The sequence below is a fragment of the Lepidochelys kempii genome, chromosome 9 (assembly GCF_965140285.1).
Source record: "Lepidochelys kempii isolate rLepKem1 chromosome 9, rLepKem1.hap1, whole genome shotgun sequence".
NCBI lineage: Eukaryota > Metazoa > Chordata > Testudines > Cheloniidae > Lepidochelys > Lepidochelys kempii.
In genome coordinates, this window is record NC_136388.1 from 2276560 (window position 1) to 2296629 (window position 20070).

General features: G+C 51.7%; 1 protein-coding gene across 1 annotated transcript in view; it reads left to right on the forward strand.

The window, feature by feature from the left end:
- The window catches only part of ATP13A4 (ATPase 13A4), a 62835-nt gene extending 50358 nt beyond the window's left edge, over positions 1 to 12477 (forward strand). Inside the window, exons 22-30 of the mRNA XM_073358725.2 lie at positions 413 to 455; positions 1098 to 1207; positions 2549 to 2645; positions 3602 to 3674; positions 5426 to 5600; positions 6382 to 6602; positions 8356 to 8444; positions 10111 to 10191; positions 12256 to 12477. Coding sequence (XP_073214826.1) covers positions 413 to 455; positions 1098 to 1207; positions 2549 to 2645; positions 3602 to 3674; positions 5426 to 5600; positions 6382 to 6602; positions 8356 to 8444; positions 10111 to 10191; positions 12256 to 12477 — 1111 coding nt within the window. The remainder of the gene's footprint in view (positions 1 to 412; positions 456 to 1097; positions 1208 to 2548; positions 2646 to 3601; positions 3675 to 5425; positions 5601 to 6381; positions 6603 to 8355; positions 8445 to 10110; positions 10192 to 12255) is intronic.
- Positions 12478 to 20070: the final 7593 nt, after the last annotated feature.

The window sequence follows — 20070 nt, forward strand, 5'->3', positions numbered from 1 at the left end:
GAGCAGGGCACCAGGACCAGGAGCTAAGCAAGGTGTCAGGAGTGCACCGCAGGCTGTTCGCAGCAGCAAGCCAGTGCTCTGCCTAGTAGCCAAGGCAGCCTCCGGCAGTTTTCCCTAGGCCTTAAATAGCGTGCCTGGGCCAGTCAGGGAATGTGGCAGGCTCCACCAGCCAGGATCTCTGTGGGTGGGGCATCCAGTGGTAGAACCCGTAGGGCTTACCAGCTGCTATTCCTTATGTCCCCACACTGTCAGGAGGTGGTGTAGACATCACAGCCACCCAGGAGCCAGCAGACCTGGGTTCCAGCCCTGCAAGTCCTTGCAGCCCTTTCCATCAAAACATTAAACTAACCCCCCCACTCGCTACAGGGCTCCCTTTTGCCCGTGCTGAAATGCTGTTTGGTTTGGTTTGCAGTTACTTTGTGGGCATGTGCGGAGACGGAGCCAATGACTGTGGGGTGAGTGGAAACCCAACTTAAACATTGTTTGAGAAGCGCATTTCAGTGCCAGGGAAATACTCCAGATTTAGTAGCCCTGGAGAAGCAAGTTCTCCACAGAGCAGCTGCATTAAGGACAGCGGACTTAGGCCATGATCCTTCAGTGAGTTCCACCCAGGGACCAGAGCCATCCACAGGTGGAGCTTGTTACAGAATTAGGGCCTTTGAGACCAATCCCATCTCCCCTAAAAGCCAATGAGCTGAGGCCAGGACTCCAGGCACACAGGGCTGGCAGCCGGAACCCGGGGCATGCGGGACATCAACTGAGACCCTGGGTGCATGGGGACAGCAACTGGGACCCCAGGGGTGCTGCAGCACCCCCCACACCTCTGGTTCCTGCTCCTATGTCCTGGTGTATGCCAGGGAAGGCAGCTGGAAGATACAGCTGACATGCCATAGGAGGGGACAAAGGAGATGCGTTAGAGCATCTCCCAGAGGGACTGGCCATGCCCCATCACCAGCCTGTATTGGGCACTTCTGGGGTGACACTGGCTGGCTCCCGGTGCCCCCGTAGAGTACACGGATGGCGTTGATTGGCGGGCTGGCTGGCCAGTCAGTGTGCATTGCCGGCAGGAGGGTACTGACCAGCGCTGTGTATTTCAGGCTTTGAAAATGGCCCATGCTGGGATATCATTGTCTGAGCAGGAGGCGTCGGTGGCTTCGCCTTTCACGTCCCGAACCCCCAACATAGAGTGTGTGCCCGAGCTGATCAGGTGAGCACAGGCTCTTCGCACACTGCTATCGCAGAGAAATTGGTTCCTGTCCCACATTACAGCTGGGCTTTCACAGCAGAACATACATCAAACTCCATGGCCCTGAGGATGCGCTTTGCACTGCTCCTGTCTAAGAGAACAGCTTTCACTACAAGGACTATTCATTTCCTCACAGCCGCGAAGCGGGAGGCCTGCCACAGCTGTGGAGCATGTGGCTAAGAATGGGTTCAGTGCCAGGGAACTAGGAAGAAGAAGAAGGAGCTATAGAAAGAGACACACGTGTCTGTTGTGCTAAATCTGGGCACTGCTATAGTGTCCTCCATCACAGGGCCTTGCCACACTGTGCAAACAGCTAACAAAATAACACCTTGCGGTGCCATCCCCTGAGGATCTCAAAGCTCATAATGAAGCCTTGCAATGCCCTGCAAGGTAGGGAAATAACATTATCCCCATTGTACTGATTGGAAAACCAGGGTATGGAAGTTATGGACTAGATCCTGCTCCTGTTGAAGCAAAGGGAAGCAGGACTGGGCTCTAAATCAGTTGCCCAAGGCTACACATATCATGTGACAAAGGTCAAGGATCACAGAACAAGTCACTTTCTTCCGACATTGAACAAGGATCTTTATCAGAATAAGGGAAACAGTGTTATCCTTAGCACTTCTCTCTCTGCTGCTTTATTGTAGAGCTTCTGCCTAGAGCCTTTTCCAACAACCCACCCACCACAGCTTAAAGAGACAGGATTTGTATCTACACAACACAGTGAGCTAGTAGGAAAGTTGGGAATAGAACCCAGGAGTCCTGACTGCTAGGGTACTGCTCTAACTAATAGGCTTGCTGCCTCCCAGAACACTCCTCTGCTTTGTTTGCACTTGAAATTGATGAGCTACTGGGTTTCATTGTCGGAAGGCCAGGGCCCTGGTTTCACGCAGCTGAGACAGCCGTGTTCCTCCATTGATTTGAAAAGCTCAGGGAAGAGCCCCCTGGTGTATTGTTGCCTTACTGAGAACTCTTCGCACCCCCAGCACACTTTACATTTTCAATGCACTTTATAAACATTAGCTAGCCAGTGTCTTGAGGCGACCGGCATCAGGACTGCTCCCATGAGTCGGGTGTAGCAGGGTCACTTCCTATTGCTGCAGAGCAGCATTGCGGCAAAGGAATTCATTGCTACCGAATTCTGATTAAGAAGTGCAGGCCCAGGCGATAATTTGTCAGGGATTCATCATCCCATAACTCATGCACTGCTGTTCAACCCGACTTTCAAAGGACTGAGGAAAGCTGCACTCCCCGCCCCCCCGCCATCCTCTAATCAGTATCATCTTTTCTCTTCCGCCACAGGCAAGGTCGCGCTGCTCTTGTCACTTCATTCTGCATGTTTAAGTACATGGCACTGTACAGCACCATCCAGTATCTTGGTGTTCTCCTGCTTTATTGGGTATGGCTCTGGGACCGGGAGTTTGTCAGTTAGAACAGAAGCAGGCCACTGCTCCCGTAGAGGGGGAGGAGGGTCTAATGTCCAAGACACAGCCAGGAGAGCTGGTTTCTTCTCCCAGCTGAGCCACAGACTCCTTGTGTGACCTATGGCAAGTTGCTGATCTGCTCTGTGCCTCAGTCTCCGCATCTGTAAAATGGAGCGACTTTTGCCACTGAGTTCAGGGGGAGAAGGGCCAGGCCCAAAGCAGAGCCGGACAAATGCACACACAGAAAGAAAGATGCAGCATGCTATCTCAGGCAAAGGCATGTGCGTAGGAGATGGAGGGTGAGAAGAGAGGCTAAGGGATTACTTGCAGAGGGGGGGCTGTAGGAGAGGAGAGAGGTACTTTGGCAGATGAGCACAGGGAAACTTTTCAGCTGTTAAAAGGGTGCATTGGCTATTAATGCCAGGGCGCCCTAAATTGCCTTTGGATGGAGCCTTCCCATTTAGTGAGGAGGGATTTGCATTCAGAAATCATCTGGTATCAAGAAAAGAACTTGCCCCTTCAGATCAGTCTCTCTTCATTTTTTTGAATGAGCTGGAAGGATCATTAGCCTGCACAATGTCCATGCACAAAACGATTGTATTTAGTGCAAGCTCTGCGACTGTGCCTCTGTTGGAAGGACTGTCACCCATGGTGCACGTTATCTGGCTAGCATCAGAGGGGGAGCCGTGTTAGTCTAGATCTGTAGAAGCGGCAAAGAGTCCTGTGGCACCTTATAGACTAACAGACGTATCAGAGCATAAGCTTTCATGGGTGAATACCCCCTTTGTCGGATTATCTGGCTGAATAGCATTCCCAAGGCTTTCAGAACAAACTGCAGATTATTAGCCCTATGGAAACACTGTGGGTTTATGAAACAAACAACCCTAAGGCAAATGTCTGATTTCTGTTTTCTTTTTGTTTCTCCTTTCAGCAACTAAACTCCTTTGGGAATTACCAATTTCTATTCCAAGATCTGGCTCTTACCACTGTAATTGGTATAACAAGTAAGCTCCATAGTCACCTTTTGTGTCGGTGTGAGAATAGATCTCAGCTAATTTCCTCCCCCTGGATGTGTATAATCCTGCACACTGAAAAAGAAAAAGAAAGCTACCCTGCAGTGAATACAGTATATTTAAATCAGCAGAGAGGGCTTACCGCGCAATAAGAGAAAAGGGTTGTGAGCAGATGGGAAATCCTCGGGGCTGGGCTGATAGGCAGCCAGATCTGGAGTGACTCTCAGTACCTAGGAGAATTCCTTATGGGAGAGAAAAAAGAAAAGGGGTACTTGTGGCACCTTAGAGACTAGTCTCTAAGGTGCCACAAGTACCCCTTTTCTTTTTGCGAATACAGACTAACACGGCTGCTACTCTGGAACCTGTCATTATGGGAGAGAGACAACAGCAGCTCGTGCAGAGAAACTTGAGGTGGAAAGGAAACTCAGGGCCTTCTCTACTCATGAGGTAAGGCTGGAAGATCCCAGGGGCAGCAGTTACAGAGGAAGCCATGCGGAAGTGAAAGAGCATAGGGGTACACTGCGGGAGGGCCCGATAGTAAGCCATAACCAGTGGGGTAAGGTCAAAGTCCCCAGTTCAACTGCAATCAGAGAAGCTTGTTCGCTCCTTGATACAGGTTAAAATCCCTGGGACCAAAGAGTAAAATCTTTGTGCAAGCAGCCAGCGTGACCATGTAGAACCCAGCACTGGGTGGCCCAACAGATTTGTTTAGAACCCCTTTGGGGATTCACAGCTTGTTCCGAGATCTGGCTCTTGTCACTATAATTCACTGCAACAGCTGTAACAAGTCAGCTCCATAAAAGCCTGTATGGGAGAGAATGGGTCTGCAGCTGATGGCCACTCATAATACAGCATATAATAAACTGAATGCCCATACAGCGCATTGCCGTTGTGCATTAAAGAGGTGAGTGTAATGTTAGAAGGGAAAGTGGGGGAAGGAATAGCCTCATGGATACACTCTCCTCTGCTCTATCTTGCCACTGTAGACAAACAAGATAGCTTTACTATGAATTTTCTCCATAGCACTCTCCACATTTAAAGACCAGGATTACATATTTACATCATAAGATCTAACACTGTGGACGCACAGATCTAAAAAAGAGGCCAGGCAGGAAAGAGGTTTTCGTTTAAGGTTGAAAATGGTTCGGAGAGCTAAGGCAGAGACGTGCAATAAGGACGTGCCAGATGTCAGAAGCAGTGGAGTAGAAAGCTGGGCACCGCTGGTGGAAGGCGGAAACCAGTGCTAGATAAGAGAGAAGGGAAAAGAGAAAGACAAGTTTGAGACAGACAAGAGTAAATCCCTAGGGAGCTCGAAGAACACGGAGAGTAAGGACGGGGGGCTAGGCCTGCAGTGCTTTGTGTGTGTGTGAAGGCAGACAGCAGTGCTCTGCACGTGGTGAGGTTCAGAGAGCTGGGGAAAGACCGCGATTACATCAGTTTTAAAAGTGCCAGCCATGACTCTTGGTGCCTGATGAGAGCTTCCTTGCTATGAACCCCCTGCTTGGCATCAGGATATTCCCCTGAGCTTTTCCTCTCCCTGATGCTAGGGTAAATCAGGAGTAACTCCCCTGAAGCCAAGCTAGCCCCCAGTGTGCCCAGGAGGGGAACAGCAGGCCTGGGATTTATCCAAAATAACTTCACAGATGTCAGATGCTGTTAATTAACCCTAAATGGCTGATAATATAGTGTTAAGCTGCTGGTATCTTGGATGTACTAGTAAAAAAAACCCATTCTTCTATCAGTGAGTTTGAACGGTGCCTACCCAAAGCTGGTCCCATACAGGCCTCCGGGCCAGCTGATCTCCCCCCCCTTGCTGCTGTCCGTGGTCCTGAACATCCTGTTCAGTCTGTGCATGCAGGTTTTTGGCTTTGTGACCGTCCAGAAGCAGCCCTGGTACACTCAGCACAACATCTACAGGTAAGCCCCGTGCTCAGGACTCCAAACACAATGGGGCTGGCGTACATGTAGCTATTGACAAGCTTGGGAACTGGGCTAGGCCCAGCCCCAGAGGAGTGATTATGTGTAATATAGCTGCTGCTGAACTCACAGCAGGACGGTCGAGCAGGAGAGACCAGAGAGTGAGCTCCCAGAGCACAAGTACTGCTAGGCCAGGTGGGGCAAGGGGAGGGTGAACACCTGATGACGTTCATCACAGCGCTCAGACTCACTCTGCGTGCGTCTGCTTCGGCAGCCACGCTGAGGAGGCTGGTGGAGACTGGCTGGGGTTTTCCTTGAACGAGTCATTGGCCCTGGTGTGTTACGCATAGTCCAGGAATTCTAGATCACTTGGGTACAATTTCTAATAGCAAAAGAAAAAGTATCTGGGCAGTAGTTACTGCTGCCAAGGTTCCTGTTTGGTTCCATGGAAATGTCAATATGCCGCCTGGGTCCCATTACAACTGATGGCAAAGATCTGGGAAGGGCAAGTGTGGTCTAGTGGTTTGCACCCAGGCATTGGGTGTCAGGAGACTGGGGATCTACTGCCACCTCTGCCATTGCATCACTGTTGGGCAGGTCAATTCCCCTCTCCCTGCCTCAGCTTCCTCATCTGTAAAGTCGGGATAACAAAAGGTACCTCCTTCTCAGAGCTGCCGGAGGCCCATTCATTAGTGACTGAGAAGGCTCTGGGAGTCCCAGTTGGAGGCTGGTACAGCCTTGCCAGCTGCCATTACTGACCACAAGGCCTCCTCCTTCGCAGTGCCTGCCTCAGCGGGAATAAAAGCCATGTGGAGAATTCTTCCTCCGCTGCCACCATCAGCTTCACCGGGATGGAGCATGCAGATGGCAGAGAGGGGGTGGACAATGGCTACAAGAGCTATGAAAACACCACAGTTTGGCTCCTCAGCACCATCAACTGCCTCATGGTAGCACTGGTGTTCTCCAAGGGAAAGCCTTTCCGGCAGCCCGTATACACTAACTGTGAGTACAATGCACTGATTGTGTGCGACAGGCAGAGCATGGCCTGGCTCAGAGCCCGAGAAAGCCAGCTCACTAGGAAACACCTTGGCAACAGCTTTGCTGGCCAACATTTCAAAAATAGGGGACCAACAATTTTTCAAAAGCATCTAACTGATTGAGACGCATGGCTACAATGGTTCCTGGAGCTCAGCACCTCTCAGAATTTGGCCCAGGCTTTGTGGATCTTTGATGCTCAGGATCTGAGCTGGTGACTGGGGTGCATTTCAGTAAGACAGGAATCTAGAAAAGGGCAGCCTGTTTATCAGCTCCCCTGAACTGGTATGAAACAAACTACAAACAAATGGTATTTGGTGTCTGGTTGGCTGGTGGGGTGGGCGGCCTTTCCAAGGCTAATGTGGATCAGACACACACGTCAAAAAGAGAAGAACCAGAATTAAAGTGCCTGCTACCCACCAGCCTTTGCTTTGGGTATCTCTAAGAAGGCCTGTGCTCCCTGAAGCATGTTGATAAACCAGTGTCTGAGAGGATTAGGATTCAGGGCTTTAGTCTGGGCCCATCCGAAAGGAAAACTAAACCAAAACCAGAACATCACCCAGTCAAGGGCCAGAATAGTAATAAGAATCCAGAGCTGACTGCCTATTAACTCACTGCCTGGCCCCCACAAAGACAAATTGAAAAAGAGAAAGTCCCTGGCTCTGTCTGGGAGTGCGCTCTGATGGCCTCTGGTGCCCACCTGGGAGAAAGCACTCCTGAGCCCCCAGCTGGCCGCTCACAAGGCCCGACCAGAAGTCAGAAATGAAGAAAACCTAGGAAGCTGTCTAGGTCTTCGCCTTGCAGCACAGCTCTCCCTTCCTCACCTCTGTGAGATTCCACCAGGAAATGCTCAGCGGGTCCAGCCCCGACGACTGCAATGGGAGGTGTTCATTGGGTTGATAATCCTTTCTGAGGGGCTGGTCCTAATGTTCCCAATCAGGCAAAACTCTCTTGGAATTTTTCTTGCTTTAGGGTTGAATTAACCCAGAGTGAGGACTGCATGTCTGGCTCTTTGATAGGGGCACTGGCGGGGAAGGGCGTGAGCATCACATTTCTCCACAAGATGGTTAAGAGGTGACTTGATTGTGATTGCAAGTACCTGCCTGAAGAGATTTCTGATAGCAGAGGGCTTCTCAGTCCAGCACACAAAAGCAAAGCAAGATCCAGTGGCTGGAAGCTGACAACAGACTCATTCAGACTAGAAATAAGGGGCACACTTTAACAGGGAGGGTAATTCACCCCTAGAATACCTTACCTAGGGATGTGATAGATTCTCTGTCACTTACAGTCTTTAATTAAGATCAGAAGTGATGTCCTGGGTTCCATGAAAGTCAATGGCAAAACTCCCGTTGACTTCAACAGGAGCAGGATTTCACCCTAGATTTCTTTCTAAGCACAAGTTACCGGGCTCGATCCAGGAATCACTGGGTGAGGTTCTCTGGCCTCTGTGATGCAGGAGGTCAGATTAGATCACAGTGGTCCCTTCTGGCCTTAAAACCTATATATGTAAGGCTTGTCTCAGCCTCGCATGTGTGCCCTTGACTGACCAATGCTGGGTTTCTTTTACTGGGTTTATTTTCCTTTTGCTCCAAACTCTTCCCAGTTTTCAGTGAAGTTTGGCATGGCATGGTAAATGATGGGGGAGGTACTCAGGAGTGCATGTGAGCAGCTGAGGACGCTCACAGCCACATTGTTTCACCTGACTGCTCTTGTCCCTTAGACATATTTGTACTTGTGCTAGCAGCACAGCTGGGCATCTGTGTCTTCTTTGTGTTTGCCGACACTGACGGTCTCTACTCACAGCTGGATGTAAGTATCATGTCAGGACGTGTTCTCTGTGCTCTAACCCCGTGTTTCATTAGAGACCCCGGATGGGTGAGGTCATATCCTTTATTGGACCAGCTTCTATTGGTGAGAGAGAGACAGGCTTTTGAGCTTATGCAGAGCTCTTCCTCAGGTCTGGGTGAGGTGAGGTCGAAAGCTTGTCTCCCTCACCAACAGAAGTTGGTCCAATAACAGATATTACAACCCCCACCTTGTCCCTCTAAAACCTTGGGACTGGCATGGTTACAACACCACTGCATACGGTATTTCATTAACAGTCTGCACTAGGATCACCTCTGACATCAGGCACAGAGTCTCACTGGGTGTTCCAGTAAGTCTGAAGCCACGCTAAGTTTAAAGTAGGGTTGAGTCAGATGAGAAGGACCGAGCAGTTCCTGGGGCTCTGGGTATATGCATTCGGTCACCTCTATGTTGCCAGACTGAAACCAGCTTGGATCTGGGCACTCTTACCACCTGATAGCTGGATAGAGACCTACGTGTATTGTTCGGTCCAGTCCCTACCGGAGAGGTGTCTACATTATCAAACCCACCTCACTCGGTGTCCTTGTGGACTGGGTACACCTGGAGGTGGCCACACCAGGTCAGTGTTAAAGCATGGGGCGGGGGCGGGGTGTGGAAGCTTGCACGGCTGCCGTCCATGCTGGCCCTGCTCTGCAAGCAGAGAGAGGACGGCATTCCCTGGGGCTGCCGGCAAGCGCCTTGCACCAACACCAGAGTCACAGTCGTGAAAACCCAACAGTAGTCTAACGTGTGGCACATGCTCACAGTCCAGAGTCTACCATGGCCGAGCCCACAGTGCACTAAAGCAGCATTTGAGTTCAGATAGCAATGTCCGGGCTACAGTAACTGCATCAGGAAATAGGGACATGCAGGAAACAGATCTGAGATTTCACTGCTCCTTACCAACCAGCCATGCTGAAAATGCCTCTCCCTCCAGAGCAACTCCCAGCAAGCAGAGCATGTTGTAACTGGACAGCTACAGTTAACAGAATCAGCCACTGGCTGGCACTTTAAAGGAAGCATTATCCCAGGTAGTTCCATACCCACAGTAACACATTCTCACCATCGCTGCTGTAACAGACTAAAACTGGCTCTGGGAAGAATGGTCATGACAGCAATCTTATTCGAATCTGCTTGGAAGAGAGGAATTTAGTTTACATCATAGATAAAGCCTTAATCTTTGGTGAGGAAAAATAGAAAAACGTGGGAACCCAAACTCTGGGTGAAAGCACCAATCCATACTTTGGATCTGGGCTCCAGTCCTCAAATGAGTTGAGCCAACACCAGAGATTCCAAGACACCCAACCTTTGGGAAGTTTGGATCTGGATTCGGAGCGGGAATGACCTCTCTTTCGCTCTTGGTCTTTAAAAAAGAAAGAGAGAAATTAGATTTCCTGTTGCAAAGCTGCAGCTCTATTTTCTCTGCTGAGTCATGAGATTAAAGGCTATTTCAGTTCTTCTTTATGAGGGTTTCATCATGCTAGAGGGCAAGCTCACCTCCGTCAGCTCAGCAGGTAGTGGCTACTACATCCAGCCAAACAAGGATGCTGTGCTCTGATGATGTCAGCTCACACAAATGCTTGCAGGTGCACACACATTGCTGACTGGCTTCCATCTCCCTTTCTCCCAGCTCGTGTGCACCCCCACCTTCTGGAGAATCTCCATGGTGATAATGCTGCTGGTCACATTTGCTGTGTCCTTTGTTGTAGAGGTGAGAGCCTGTGTTTAATTTCACCTTTAAGATTGTCCAGATAGCAGAATGGGTCTGGACACTCCCCACTCCCTTGTCACTTGCAGAATTAATGGCAAACACTTTTACAAGGGGTGAAAGGAAGGACTCGGTTGCACGGTGGAATTGGAGGTGGCATTCGCGGCTACACAGGCTCATAGTGCCAAATGCTGTGCCTGTAGATGGGCCCGTTCATAACCAACAGTCTCACGCGGGTAGGGCTGCTAGGAACAGCCGACAGCAGCCCTGGGCTTGGGGGGCACATTTACTACTACAGGGGTCAAGAGGAACTGTGTACTCCCTCCACCTCCTCTGCTATCCTGGCCTATGCACCACAGTGCCCAATTGGCTAATTATGGACTATATCCCTGGCATCCGGCACTGGGCAGGTCAGGCACCAGATGTGGGGGACTCCCGTGCTGCTAAGAATTTCATTCTTCCCCTCCCTGCAGTAGCTTATCGGCAGGGCTCTTTCTGCAGAGGGAGCCCAACCAGCTCCCAAAACTCCACAGTGCGTTCTGGGGAAGGATGCTTTTCCCAGGGTGTTAGCTCTGCATATCACTCCCATATGGCAGAGGTCCCTGCCCCAGCTCAACCAAGCACGGGAACATCTAGAAAAGCAGCGCTCACTGGGATCCAAATGTCCAAACCTGGCAGTAGGCTGCTGCATGCCAGCCTCAGCACCTTTCCCCATGAGATGAGCTGCCGGCACTGGGACCACTGCGTCTGCTGGGTGCTGGCCCATCTTTCAGGGCCAGAGAAGGGTTTGGATTTTCTTCCTCATCTGCAGAGTTTTCCACTCAAATGCTGCAGATTAGTGGATGGAAGGGAGGCAGCTCTCATTGAGAAGTCACACCTGACTGATCATATCCACAAGGAGGGACGCAGCCCCAGCGGGCTGGTTCCTCCAGAAGGCGGCTTGTGCCCAGAGGTAGGCATGGGGCAATGTCCTTAAGCAACTACTGGTTACTAGTGAGTAACTTTCCATTTGCCCACCATGGACACATCCAGCAACAGCTTCACGAGCTGCAGAGACACTGCAGAGAGCGGTGTAGGGCAGGCGGTGAAGAACACCATATCCTGCAGAAACTGCAGAGGCCACCTAGATAGGTTTGAATGTGATCATCCAGAGTGGGCTTTGACCAGAAACCCCCCAACTTAGCTTCTCAGGGAAGCTGTTTATGTGAATTATTCATAGACTGGCGATCCCTTCTGGTTTACAGCAGCAGAAGTTAATTGTGTGCATGCAGAAAGCATGAGATTCCTCCTCTGTAGAGACAATGTGGCTCTGGCTTATTTCCATGCTGGACCCTCTTTCCTTTCCCCCCCCCCCACACTGGCTGCATGGCAATGAAGCAGGTCAGTGAAGCTGGTGGGGAAGGGAGGCGAGTTGCAGCTTGAATTTAGACCTATGGGGTATTGAAGAGTTCCCAGCTCCTTGGAGCCACACAGAGTTTGTTAAAGGAAATACACCTGCCTGTGTGCAGAGAGGATGGTTCAGGGTGTTGATCACGGGAACCTTTACTCTTTAGGTCACTGCTTCGATTCTATCCCAAGTCAACAGTAGCCAAATGGTGTACCGGCAGTGGATGCTGGGAAGCCCATGTGAGCAGCACTGGTGATCCCCCTCCAGATCCTAGTGGATCAATGGCCCTGCTTGGCACCCATTGCTGGCAGCTACCCCAAGGGACCCAGGACTGAATGAACATCGAGAGATGAACTCCTCTCTCACCTTCCAGTAATAAGGCAGTGTGGAGTGAAGCACCATCCACCACATTGCCAGAAGCCCTCAGTACCTTGGACTGATTTTCAGAGCTGTGAAGGCCCAGTGGTTTGAGTGGGGTTGCTAGGGTGTAACTAGCGACAGGAGCGTTAGAGCTGAGGGTTTGAAGTGGACAGCCCAGGGTTTGTGAGGTGATGTGTATCAGCAGGACAGGGTGGGAGAGTTGCTTTCCCACTCCTTGTACCAAGCCTGTCCTGTGGTAGAAGGGGGAAAGCCATGCTCTAGTCTTGTCAGTAGTTCACTCTTGGCCCTTACTCTTGCAGGAGGCGGTCATTGAAAACAGAGCCCTCTGGATGCTGCTCAAAAAATGCTTCCAGTACCAGTCCAAGAGCCTTTACAAGAGGCTGCAAAGGATGCTGGAGCAGGACTCAGCCTGGCCTCCTCTGAACGAAACCGTCTTCTCAGAGTCCAGGATGATACCAGTGGAGGACAACAGGGTAGCTTACAGGAATCCAGTGTTTGAAAGCAATGAGGATATGGTCTGAAGGAAGTGGCAGGGCAGATGCCCAGGAAAAGGCTGCAGCTGGCCATGAAAGGAGTAGGCCTGAAAGATGTAAGGCTAGAGCTGGGATTGGCCGAATCCCCACACCTGGCTGAACTTCTGGGCCCACATTCCCCATGCCAGGGTTGCTTTGTGACACACCAGAAGCATAACGTGGCCCTAAATCTGGCTCTGGTGGCACAGAGCCAGTACACGGTTTCCCCCTCCGGCAGCCCAGGTTGCGGGCACTGCCCCAGCGAGCTGTGGCTGCTGGCACCGGGGTAAGTCAGAGGAGTCCTCAGCCACGGCGCAGGCCAGGGCCTTATCTTGGTAATGAGCAGAGCCAACGCTCCTGCCCGCAGTGCCCCTCAGAGAGCATGCAGAACTCAGCTCTTTGTTGAGGCTGGACACAGACAGACCCTCTGGTTCCCTAGCTCCCAGCTTCTGCGGCCTCCTGCTGCCACACAAGGTCTCCCTGAGTCCTGGCCTGGTCTGAGCTGTCATGGAAGCTTGGGGGTTGGAAATCTGGACCCCAGCAGTTCAGGGTGTTTGGATTCAGCCCATCACGGTGGTAGACTGGAGCGGTAAGCTCAGATCCCAAACCGGGGACCCGATGACCCACCCAGGCTGAGATGCACTCAGGGTGGGAACAGAGTTGGAGGGACCAAAGGAAGCTTTTCTGGCCCTGGCTCACCCCTGCAGTATGTTAGAGCAGCCTCACAGCGGCTCCGATTTTTGCCTGAGCTGCACATGGCCCACTCGGGGGCTTAGACAGCCAACAGAGCCCGAGACCCCTCCAAGAATCACCCAGCCAGGCTGCAACAGGGACAGTGCAGAGCTATTCTACCAGCTTTCTGCTGCCCGGGAGCCGGCTCACACGGAGAATCTTTAACATCGTTGAGGACTTCCGCAACTCAGCCAGGGTCAGGGGCCTATCACAGGAGTGGGGAGGGGGGTGAGGTTCTGTGGCCTGCAACGTGCAGGAGGCAGCCTAGAGGATCCTATGAAATCCTGACGTTCCCTTCTGGCCTTGACATCTATGGTTACGTCTACACTGCAATTAAAAACCCACATGGATGTAGTTTGGAGGAGGCGGGGGGAGGCATTGCCCCCCCCAAACAGAAGCGAGGTATGGGGGGTTTACATGGGGTCATGTACCACTCCCCCCACCCCATTTCTACGAGTGCCAACCTGCCCTGCAGGGCTTGCTTTGCTCGGCCTGCCGGGGGTGGGAGGGGGTGAGAAGAGGGGCTCTGTCCTTCCCACGCTGCACCTCCCCCACAGCACATTTCGGCTTGTGGGGAGCAGAGGGGGTGGAGCGGTCCTAGTGCCCCCCTGTTTCCTGTATAATGGTGAGTGCCCACGGGGTGGGGGGGCAGAGCAGGGGTTAGGGTGGTGTGGGGGGAAGAGACAATGGGGAAGGGGGGTGGGCTGGGGGAGAGGACAGAGGGGAGAGGAAGGGGGAGGGGAGGGGGGGTGGAAGCAGGAGCCCATCAGGTGGCGTCCCCTTGGCGGCAGCAGCAGCCCCAACAGGGAGGTGGCCCCAGCAGCACCAGAGCGGCGACATGGCTGCAGCAGCCGGTGCCTGAGTGGCTGCCAGCAGCACCTGGGGCCCCCCCGTTAAGCTGTTCCGTCCCCTCCAGCACCGGCAGCCCGGGTACCACGGCAGGCGGGGGGAGAGCGCCAGTGAGCCAAGGGAACCGGCTTCAATGTGCACATCTGCGTGCTTTGCCCCCCCCCCAAATACAGTGGTCAAGTGACGCCTGTGGAATCCCGCGGCTGGCCCGTGCTAGCTGATTCGGGCTCGCGGCGCTCAGGCTAAGGGGCTGTTTTATTGCGGTGTACATGTCCCTGTGAGGTGAGAGGGCCCCAGAGCGTGGGCTGCAGGCCAAGCCCCAGCGTGTACACTGCACTTAAGTCTGAGCCCCGCGACCCCGCGTCATCTGGCATGGGCCGGCCACGGGTGGCTAATTGCAGTATAGACAGACCCCATGAGTCTATGAGAATCTCCAAGGGGAGATTGGAGGCCTTCAGCACCTCTTTACATTGCCAGAGTAACGTAAAGGGACCTTAGGGCAACGCAGAGTCATACCCCATCTCTGTGTTTGGAGGTTGGATCGGGAATCTGGGTCAGGCCCATCTCTAATAATGCTCACAAATGCTCTTACTCTTGCTGTTCTTTTAAATGATATAGCTGTAGTATGAGACTGCACTTTATTTTCAAATTAAAATCTATTTTCCAGATATTAAAACATTGACTCCAGATAGTCTCTCCTTGATTAGTGCGTGTTTCTGGGATTTCCATTTTCTAAAAAACCAAAATCTAATAAAATTGCTGAGATTTGCAAATTAAGTATCCCGTTCTATGGACTACAGCAGGCTTCCAATGACCAGGTGCTGGTCTCCCAGGCTCCCAAGTGTTCCCACCCAGCCTTGCTCCCCTCCTCCAGCTCTCTTGGGCTGGGCAACAAAGCTGATAAAATAGTCAACAGAAGAGGGATTTTGTTCACTGATTCATGTGGTTTCACACCCTGCATATTGTCATTCTCTGTGACGCTTCAGGAGACTAGGAATTTTTCACACTGATATATCTGAAACATTGAAAAGCCATTTTCATTCTAAAAGGAACACTTGAGCATGAGTGTGCGTGTGTTCTCCATCATAGCCCTCTCCAGTTTGGCTTTCAACCCGGCACATCCTGAAACCACTCTCACCAAAGTCTGTTCTGAGAATTCTTCCTAGCCCAACCTCAGAAGTAGTACTTAATCCTCATCCTCCTTGACGGGCAAGCCGACTTGAACACTGCTGCTGATGCTCTTCTCGAAATGTTGTCCTTCCTTGCGTTCCAGGATTCTGACTCATCTTGGTTCTTCTCCTACTGCTCCTTCCGCTTGTTATCATAGCTAGTTTGGGTAGGTCTGCTCAAGCTGGAACCCAGTGCAGACAGACCCTCTGTGGAGATTCCTTAGGGCTCTGCCTGGGTCCCCTTCTCACTGCATAATCACACCTGCAAACACAAATTTAACTACCATCTCTATGCTGACAGTGCCCGGATCTCTCTCTTTTCTCCACACCTGTCTCCTTCGGTCCAGACTAAAATCTCGGCCTGTCGCTCTAACACCCCTCACGTATATCTGAGCTCAAGCTCAGCGTAGCTAAACCACAGCCCCTAATCTCCCCACACACCCTAAACCCTCCCTGATACCTCCTTTATCACCCACCACCACCTGGCCCGTCACTCAGGCCCAGAACCTGGGTGTCATCTTTGATTCGGACCTCTCGCTGTGTCCTCACATCCAGCCTACGTCTACACTGAAAATGTTCTATCGACAGAGTGCCTTGGTCAGGGGTGTGAGGAAAAATTGCCTGACTGTCACTGTTATGCTGCCAACCTCCCCCAGTGTAGACGCAGCTATGTCGACAGAAGAGGACTTCTGTCAATGTAGCTACCACCCTTCAGGGAGGTGGTGATAAATGAAGGGGGCGGAGGGTAGCTCCCTTTTATGGACACCCAGCCAGCCAATAGCTATAAAATCCCTCTTAGTAGCTGTTCTCTAATTGCTCTACCTGTAAAGGGTTAAAAAGTCTCACTGTGATGCACAGGTAAAAGGAAGTGAGTGGGCACCTGGCTAAAAGAGCCCATGGAAGGCTAGAACTTTTTAAAATTGAAACAAGACTTCCCTTTTTTCTTACTGTTGTTCTCAGGGAGACGCAGACAGGAAGCAGTTATGTTGTGAGAAGCTTGGGCCAGGTATGAAAAACCATCACTATCATACCTAGAAACTACTCATTTAAAACCCCAGCTATGTAAGCAGATCAGAAAATGTCTAGGAAGATGTGATTAGGTTTATCCCTTTTATTTCTTTATGGCTTGTGGATTCCTCTGTGCTAACCCCAGGTGCTTTTGTTTTGCTTGTGACCTTTAAGCTGGACCTCAAGAGAGCTATTCTTAATGCTTACCCCTTGTAGTTGTTTTTTTAAAATCTAGCAAAATTCCCAGATGTATTTTCTTCTTTTTTTATTAATAAAATTTACCTTTCTTCAGAACAGAATTGGATTTTTGTGTCTTAAGAGGTTTGTCCACGTTACTTAATTAGCTGGTGGCAACAGCTGATTTCCTCCCTCCCCCCCCCAGCTCTTCCCTAGAGGGCGGGCATGAAAGAGCTTGAGGGTACCCCACAGGAAGGAATTCCCAAGGGCACCTTCCTGTTCTCTCAAAGGGGTTTTGCACTCGGGTGGTGGCAGCATCTACCAATCCAAGGTCAGAGAAAAGCTGTAACCTTGGGAGTTTAATACAAGCCTGGAGTGGCCAGTTTTAATTTTTAAAGTCCTTGCAGGCCCCCACCTTCTGCACTCGAAGTGCCAGAGTGGGGAATGAGCCTTGACAGAGGTGACGTTCTTACACCGATGGAAAAACCTCTTCTGTCAGGATAGGATATACCTACACTAGGGTCAGATTGGTTCATGAATCTTTCTACAAAGCTGGGGTGAGTTTCTAGTTAGTGACAAACCCTGACACCAGTCGAATGTCATGTGGTTTCATATCTTGCTATGAGCATTTCCTACAGTTCCGGGTTTCACTAGGGTGGCAGGCTCATGTAGCTTTTTCCTCTAATCGCATCCCTAGATACCCCAGGATCATTTCACTGGAGGCCAGAGCCGCTCCATAATGTCTGAGAAAGCAAAAGAACAAATCCTAAGAACTCATGTACAGAAACGTATCCGCCCCCGTCAAGTGAGTAGGTAGCTGCAGGAACGCTACAGGCTGGGCAATAGCACCTGAATTTGTCACAACTGACATTCATCCAGCAACCGTCACCCCCAGGAAACTGAAAGGGCTTCAACAGCTCCGCCAGCTAAAGGAAGAGATCCCTTTACCTGCCTCCAACACACGGCTGTACCCGTGGTGAAATGGGGCAGTTGTACCTGGAGCAGGTGAAGGTGGGAACACCGTGCAATGGCTGGGGCTGGGATGTGAAGAAGAACTGATTGAAATGGCAGTGGGGGTGGCAGGAAAAGTAAGTTGGGCACCTAAATAAAAGTGGTGTGAGGATGTTCAGCAATGCTGAGCCGGTTGGAACTGAGCTAGGCCATCGGGTCAGTCGTTGCCACTGCAACGAGGCAGGGTGGCGTTTAAGGATGGCAGTTGGTTAGGACCAGCGTTATGTCCCATCTGACCCACGGTCCCTATGCTAACACAGCACCCTCTCACCAGGCTGGGCACATGTACCAAAAGGAGTCACCAACCCCACATCCCCCAGTCATCACCACCGGCTCCAGCTAAATCCTGAACACTGCCTGGGATGTGAGACTCAGGTTCCCGCTGTCACCACCTCCCTCATGTGTCCTTTTCCTTTCCCACCTTATTTCGTCTCTCCTCTCTCCCTCCCTTTGCCTTTCGTGTAATAAGAGTCTGGCTTAGCTGGCCAAGACTGTGTATTTTGCAACACTGCTGTGAGCCTGTGACCAGTCCGGCAGCTAAAAGAAGTGCCTGAGACAGCCTGAGGCTGGTACCAGTTTGCCAGCTCTCGGAGCAGCTGATTAGACCGTGTGCCATGCCAGGCCTGTGTTTCTCCAGCAGCCAGGCTGCAGGTGGACTCAGCACCAACACCAGGAAGTGCATCTTCTGTCTTTGTTCTTTCCTTTCCCCTCTCTGTAAGGCAATGGGCTCAGACCATAACAACAACAGGCCCTGCCCCTCGCAACAAACCTCCCTTTTCAACCCCAACACGACCTGCTAACACCACCTGAAACATTGTCAGAAGGGGGTGGGGTCTTCATTCTACACACCTTCTCCAGCTCCAGGGACAGTGAATGAGGGCTTCGGTTACCAGGAAAGCCTCACTCGGTCGACACTTTAGCAGCACCACACAGGAACTCTGTGGCGGAGGCGGAGGCAGGGAGAGAATCCATTTCCCCCGCACAGCATTCAACTGCCTTAACCATGAGACCATCCCCTTCTCTTTCTGCAATCCCCCGCCCCAATCACCACGCACCTTCCAACTACTACAACTAGTGACGCTGTGGGGGTCTGACGACAGCTGCTTCCTTCACTGCCCAACCGGGAGCACATGGATCCTGGGCACAAGCAACAGGTCACCAGGAAATACACCTCATCAGGGCACCTTAGTCTGTTTGCCTGCCACAGGCAGCAGGTGCAAAATGTCCAGAAGCCTTACGGAAAAGAGCCCCCCACTTATGCTCACCTAGGGCATGTCTGTATGGGGAAATAGCCCAGAAAAGGCATTCTATGCTAGCTAGTCCGCTCTAGCACCCCAGGGGCACTAGGAAGTGGATTAAGCACAAAGGCACTCAGTGCGGAAGAACAGTGCCCACTTAGAGAGTTACTGCAGAATAGCTAGTGCACTTGTAATTCACCCCTAGCTTGTTTTGCAATAACCTCCCCATGGAGACATGCCTTAGAGCCACCACACGTTTAAAATCTAGGGGCCAGCTCATGCCCAGTGGGTTCTGGATGGCATTGGAGGCAATGCCCTATGGGGAGCAGTGGGAGCTCTTCTGTGGCTTAAGGAGGCAAGTGCCCCTTGGCCTCCCCGATGACTAGGGTACTGAGCTCATTACAAGGCTCCTGCAGGGCTGTGTCCCCCACCCCAGCAGGGCTCCCATCAGAACCGAAAGCTGCCTGCCCCGGCAAAGGGACCAGTGTGATCTCCCTAGAGGCGAATGCCCACTCCAGTGCCCTGGTATTGCTGGCAGAGGGAGGTGATGGGGTGAGGGTGAATTCATTTATTTATCAGGTTCATTTGGGGACGTTCTCCAGGGAAACATGCCCTGAATTTTTGTGAGGAACAATCTATTCTCCTCACTCAGTGGTTATGAATCTGTGAGTGACTCCTGCCAGATTAATAGACCTTGGGGAAGGGACTGTTAATTCTACAGCCACTGATGTTAGTTGTTACCTTGAACTGAGGCTCATTTTATCGGGCCAAGCTGTCACCTGGGACAGCACCATCATAATCCGGCCCAGTCACATCAGAGAGGGATGTGCTGGGTTTCTGAGTCTGTGTTGCACAATGCTCATTACTCCCAAGTACTCACATTCCTTTAGCAGCTACACCCCTGATTATGTTTCTTTGGAACGTGCCTCAGCCACAAGGAGTCTGATTGCCAAGCCAGCAGGTCCTGTTAGGACAGTGAGTCGGCCTTTCCCCAGCTACCAAAGGAGCCTGACAGAACCCAAACAACTTGCTCCCAATGTCACAGGCGTGCAGATGCTGCAGGGACAGGCCCAAACCGAGGGTCTGAGCAACAACAGAGGGAGCCGTTCAGCGCCTGGCTCTTGGTTACAACCCTGGATTAGTCACTGAGGGCCACAGCACGTCCCTGCCCAAAGGGCTTGCCATCGGAGGAGACCAGACTGGCTGAGCTGGTCCCCGGTGTGTTTTGAGGGTTCAGCGCTATGTTACTCGGGGGGTGACTCAAAGAGGGATTTGGAGGTGTGGAGGGCAGGGGCTTGGCACAGGGGTAGGGAGGGTGTTCCAGGATTGAGGGGCAGCTGCCCAGGCAGCGGGAGGCACAGAGACAAGACAGAGGTGGAGGGAGTGGTGAAGCAGGGTGAAGGGGTGAGAAGGAGTGA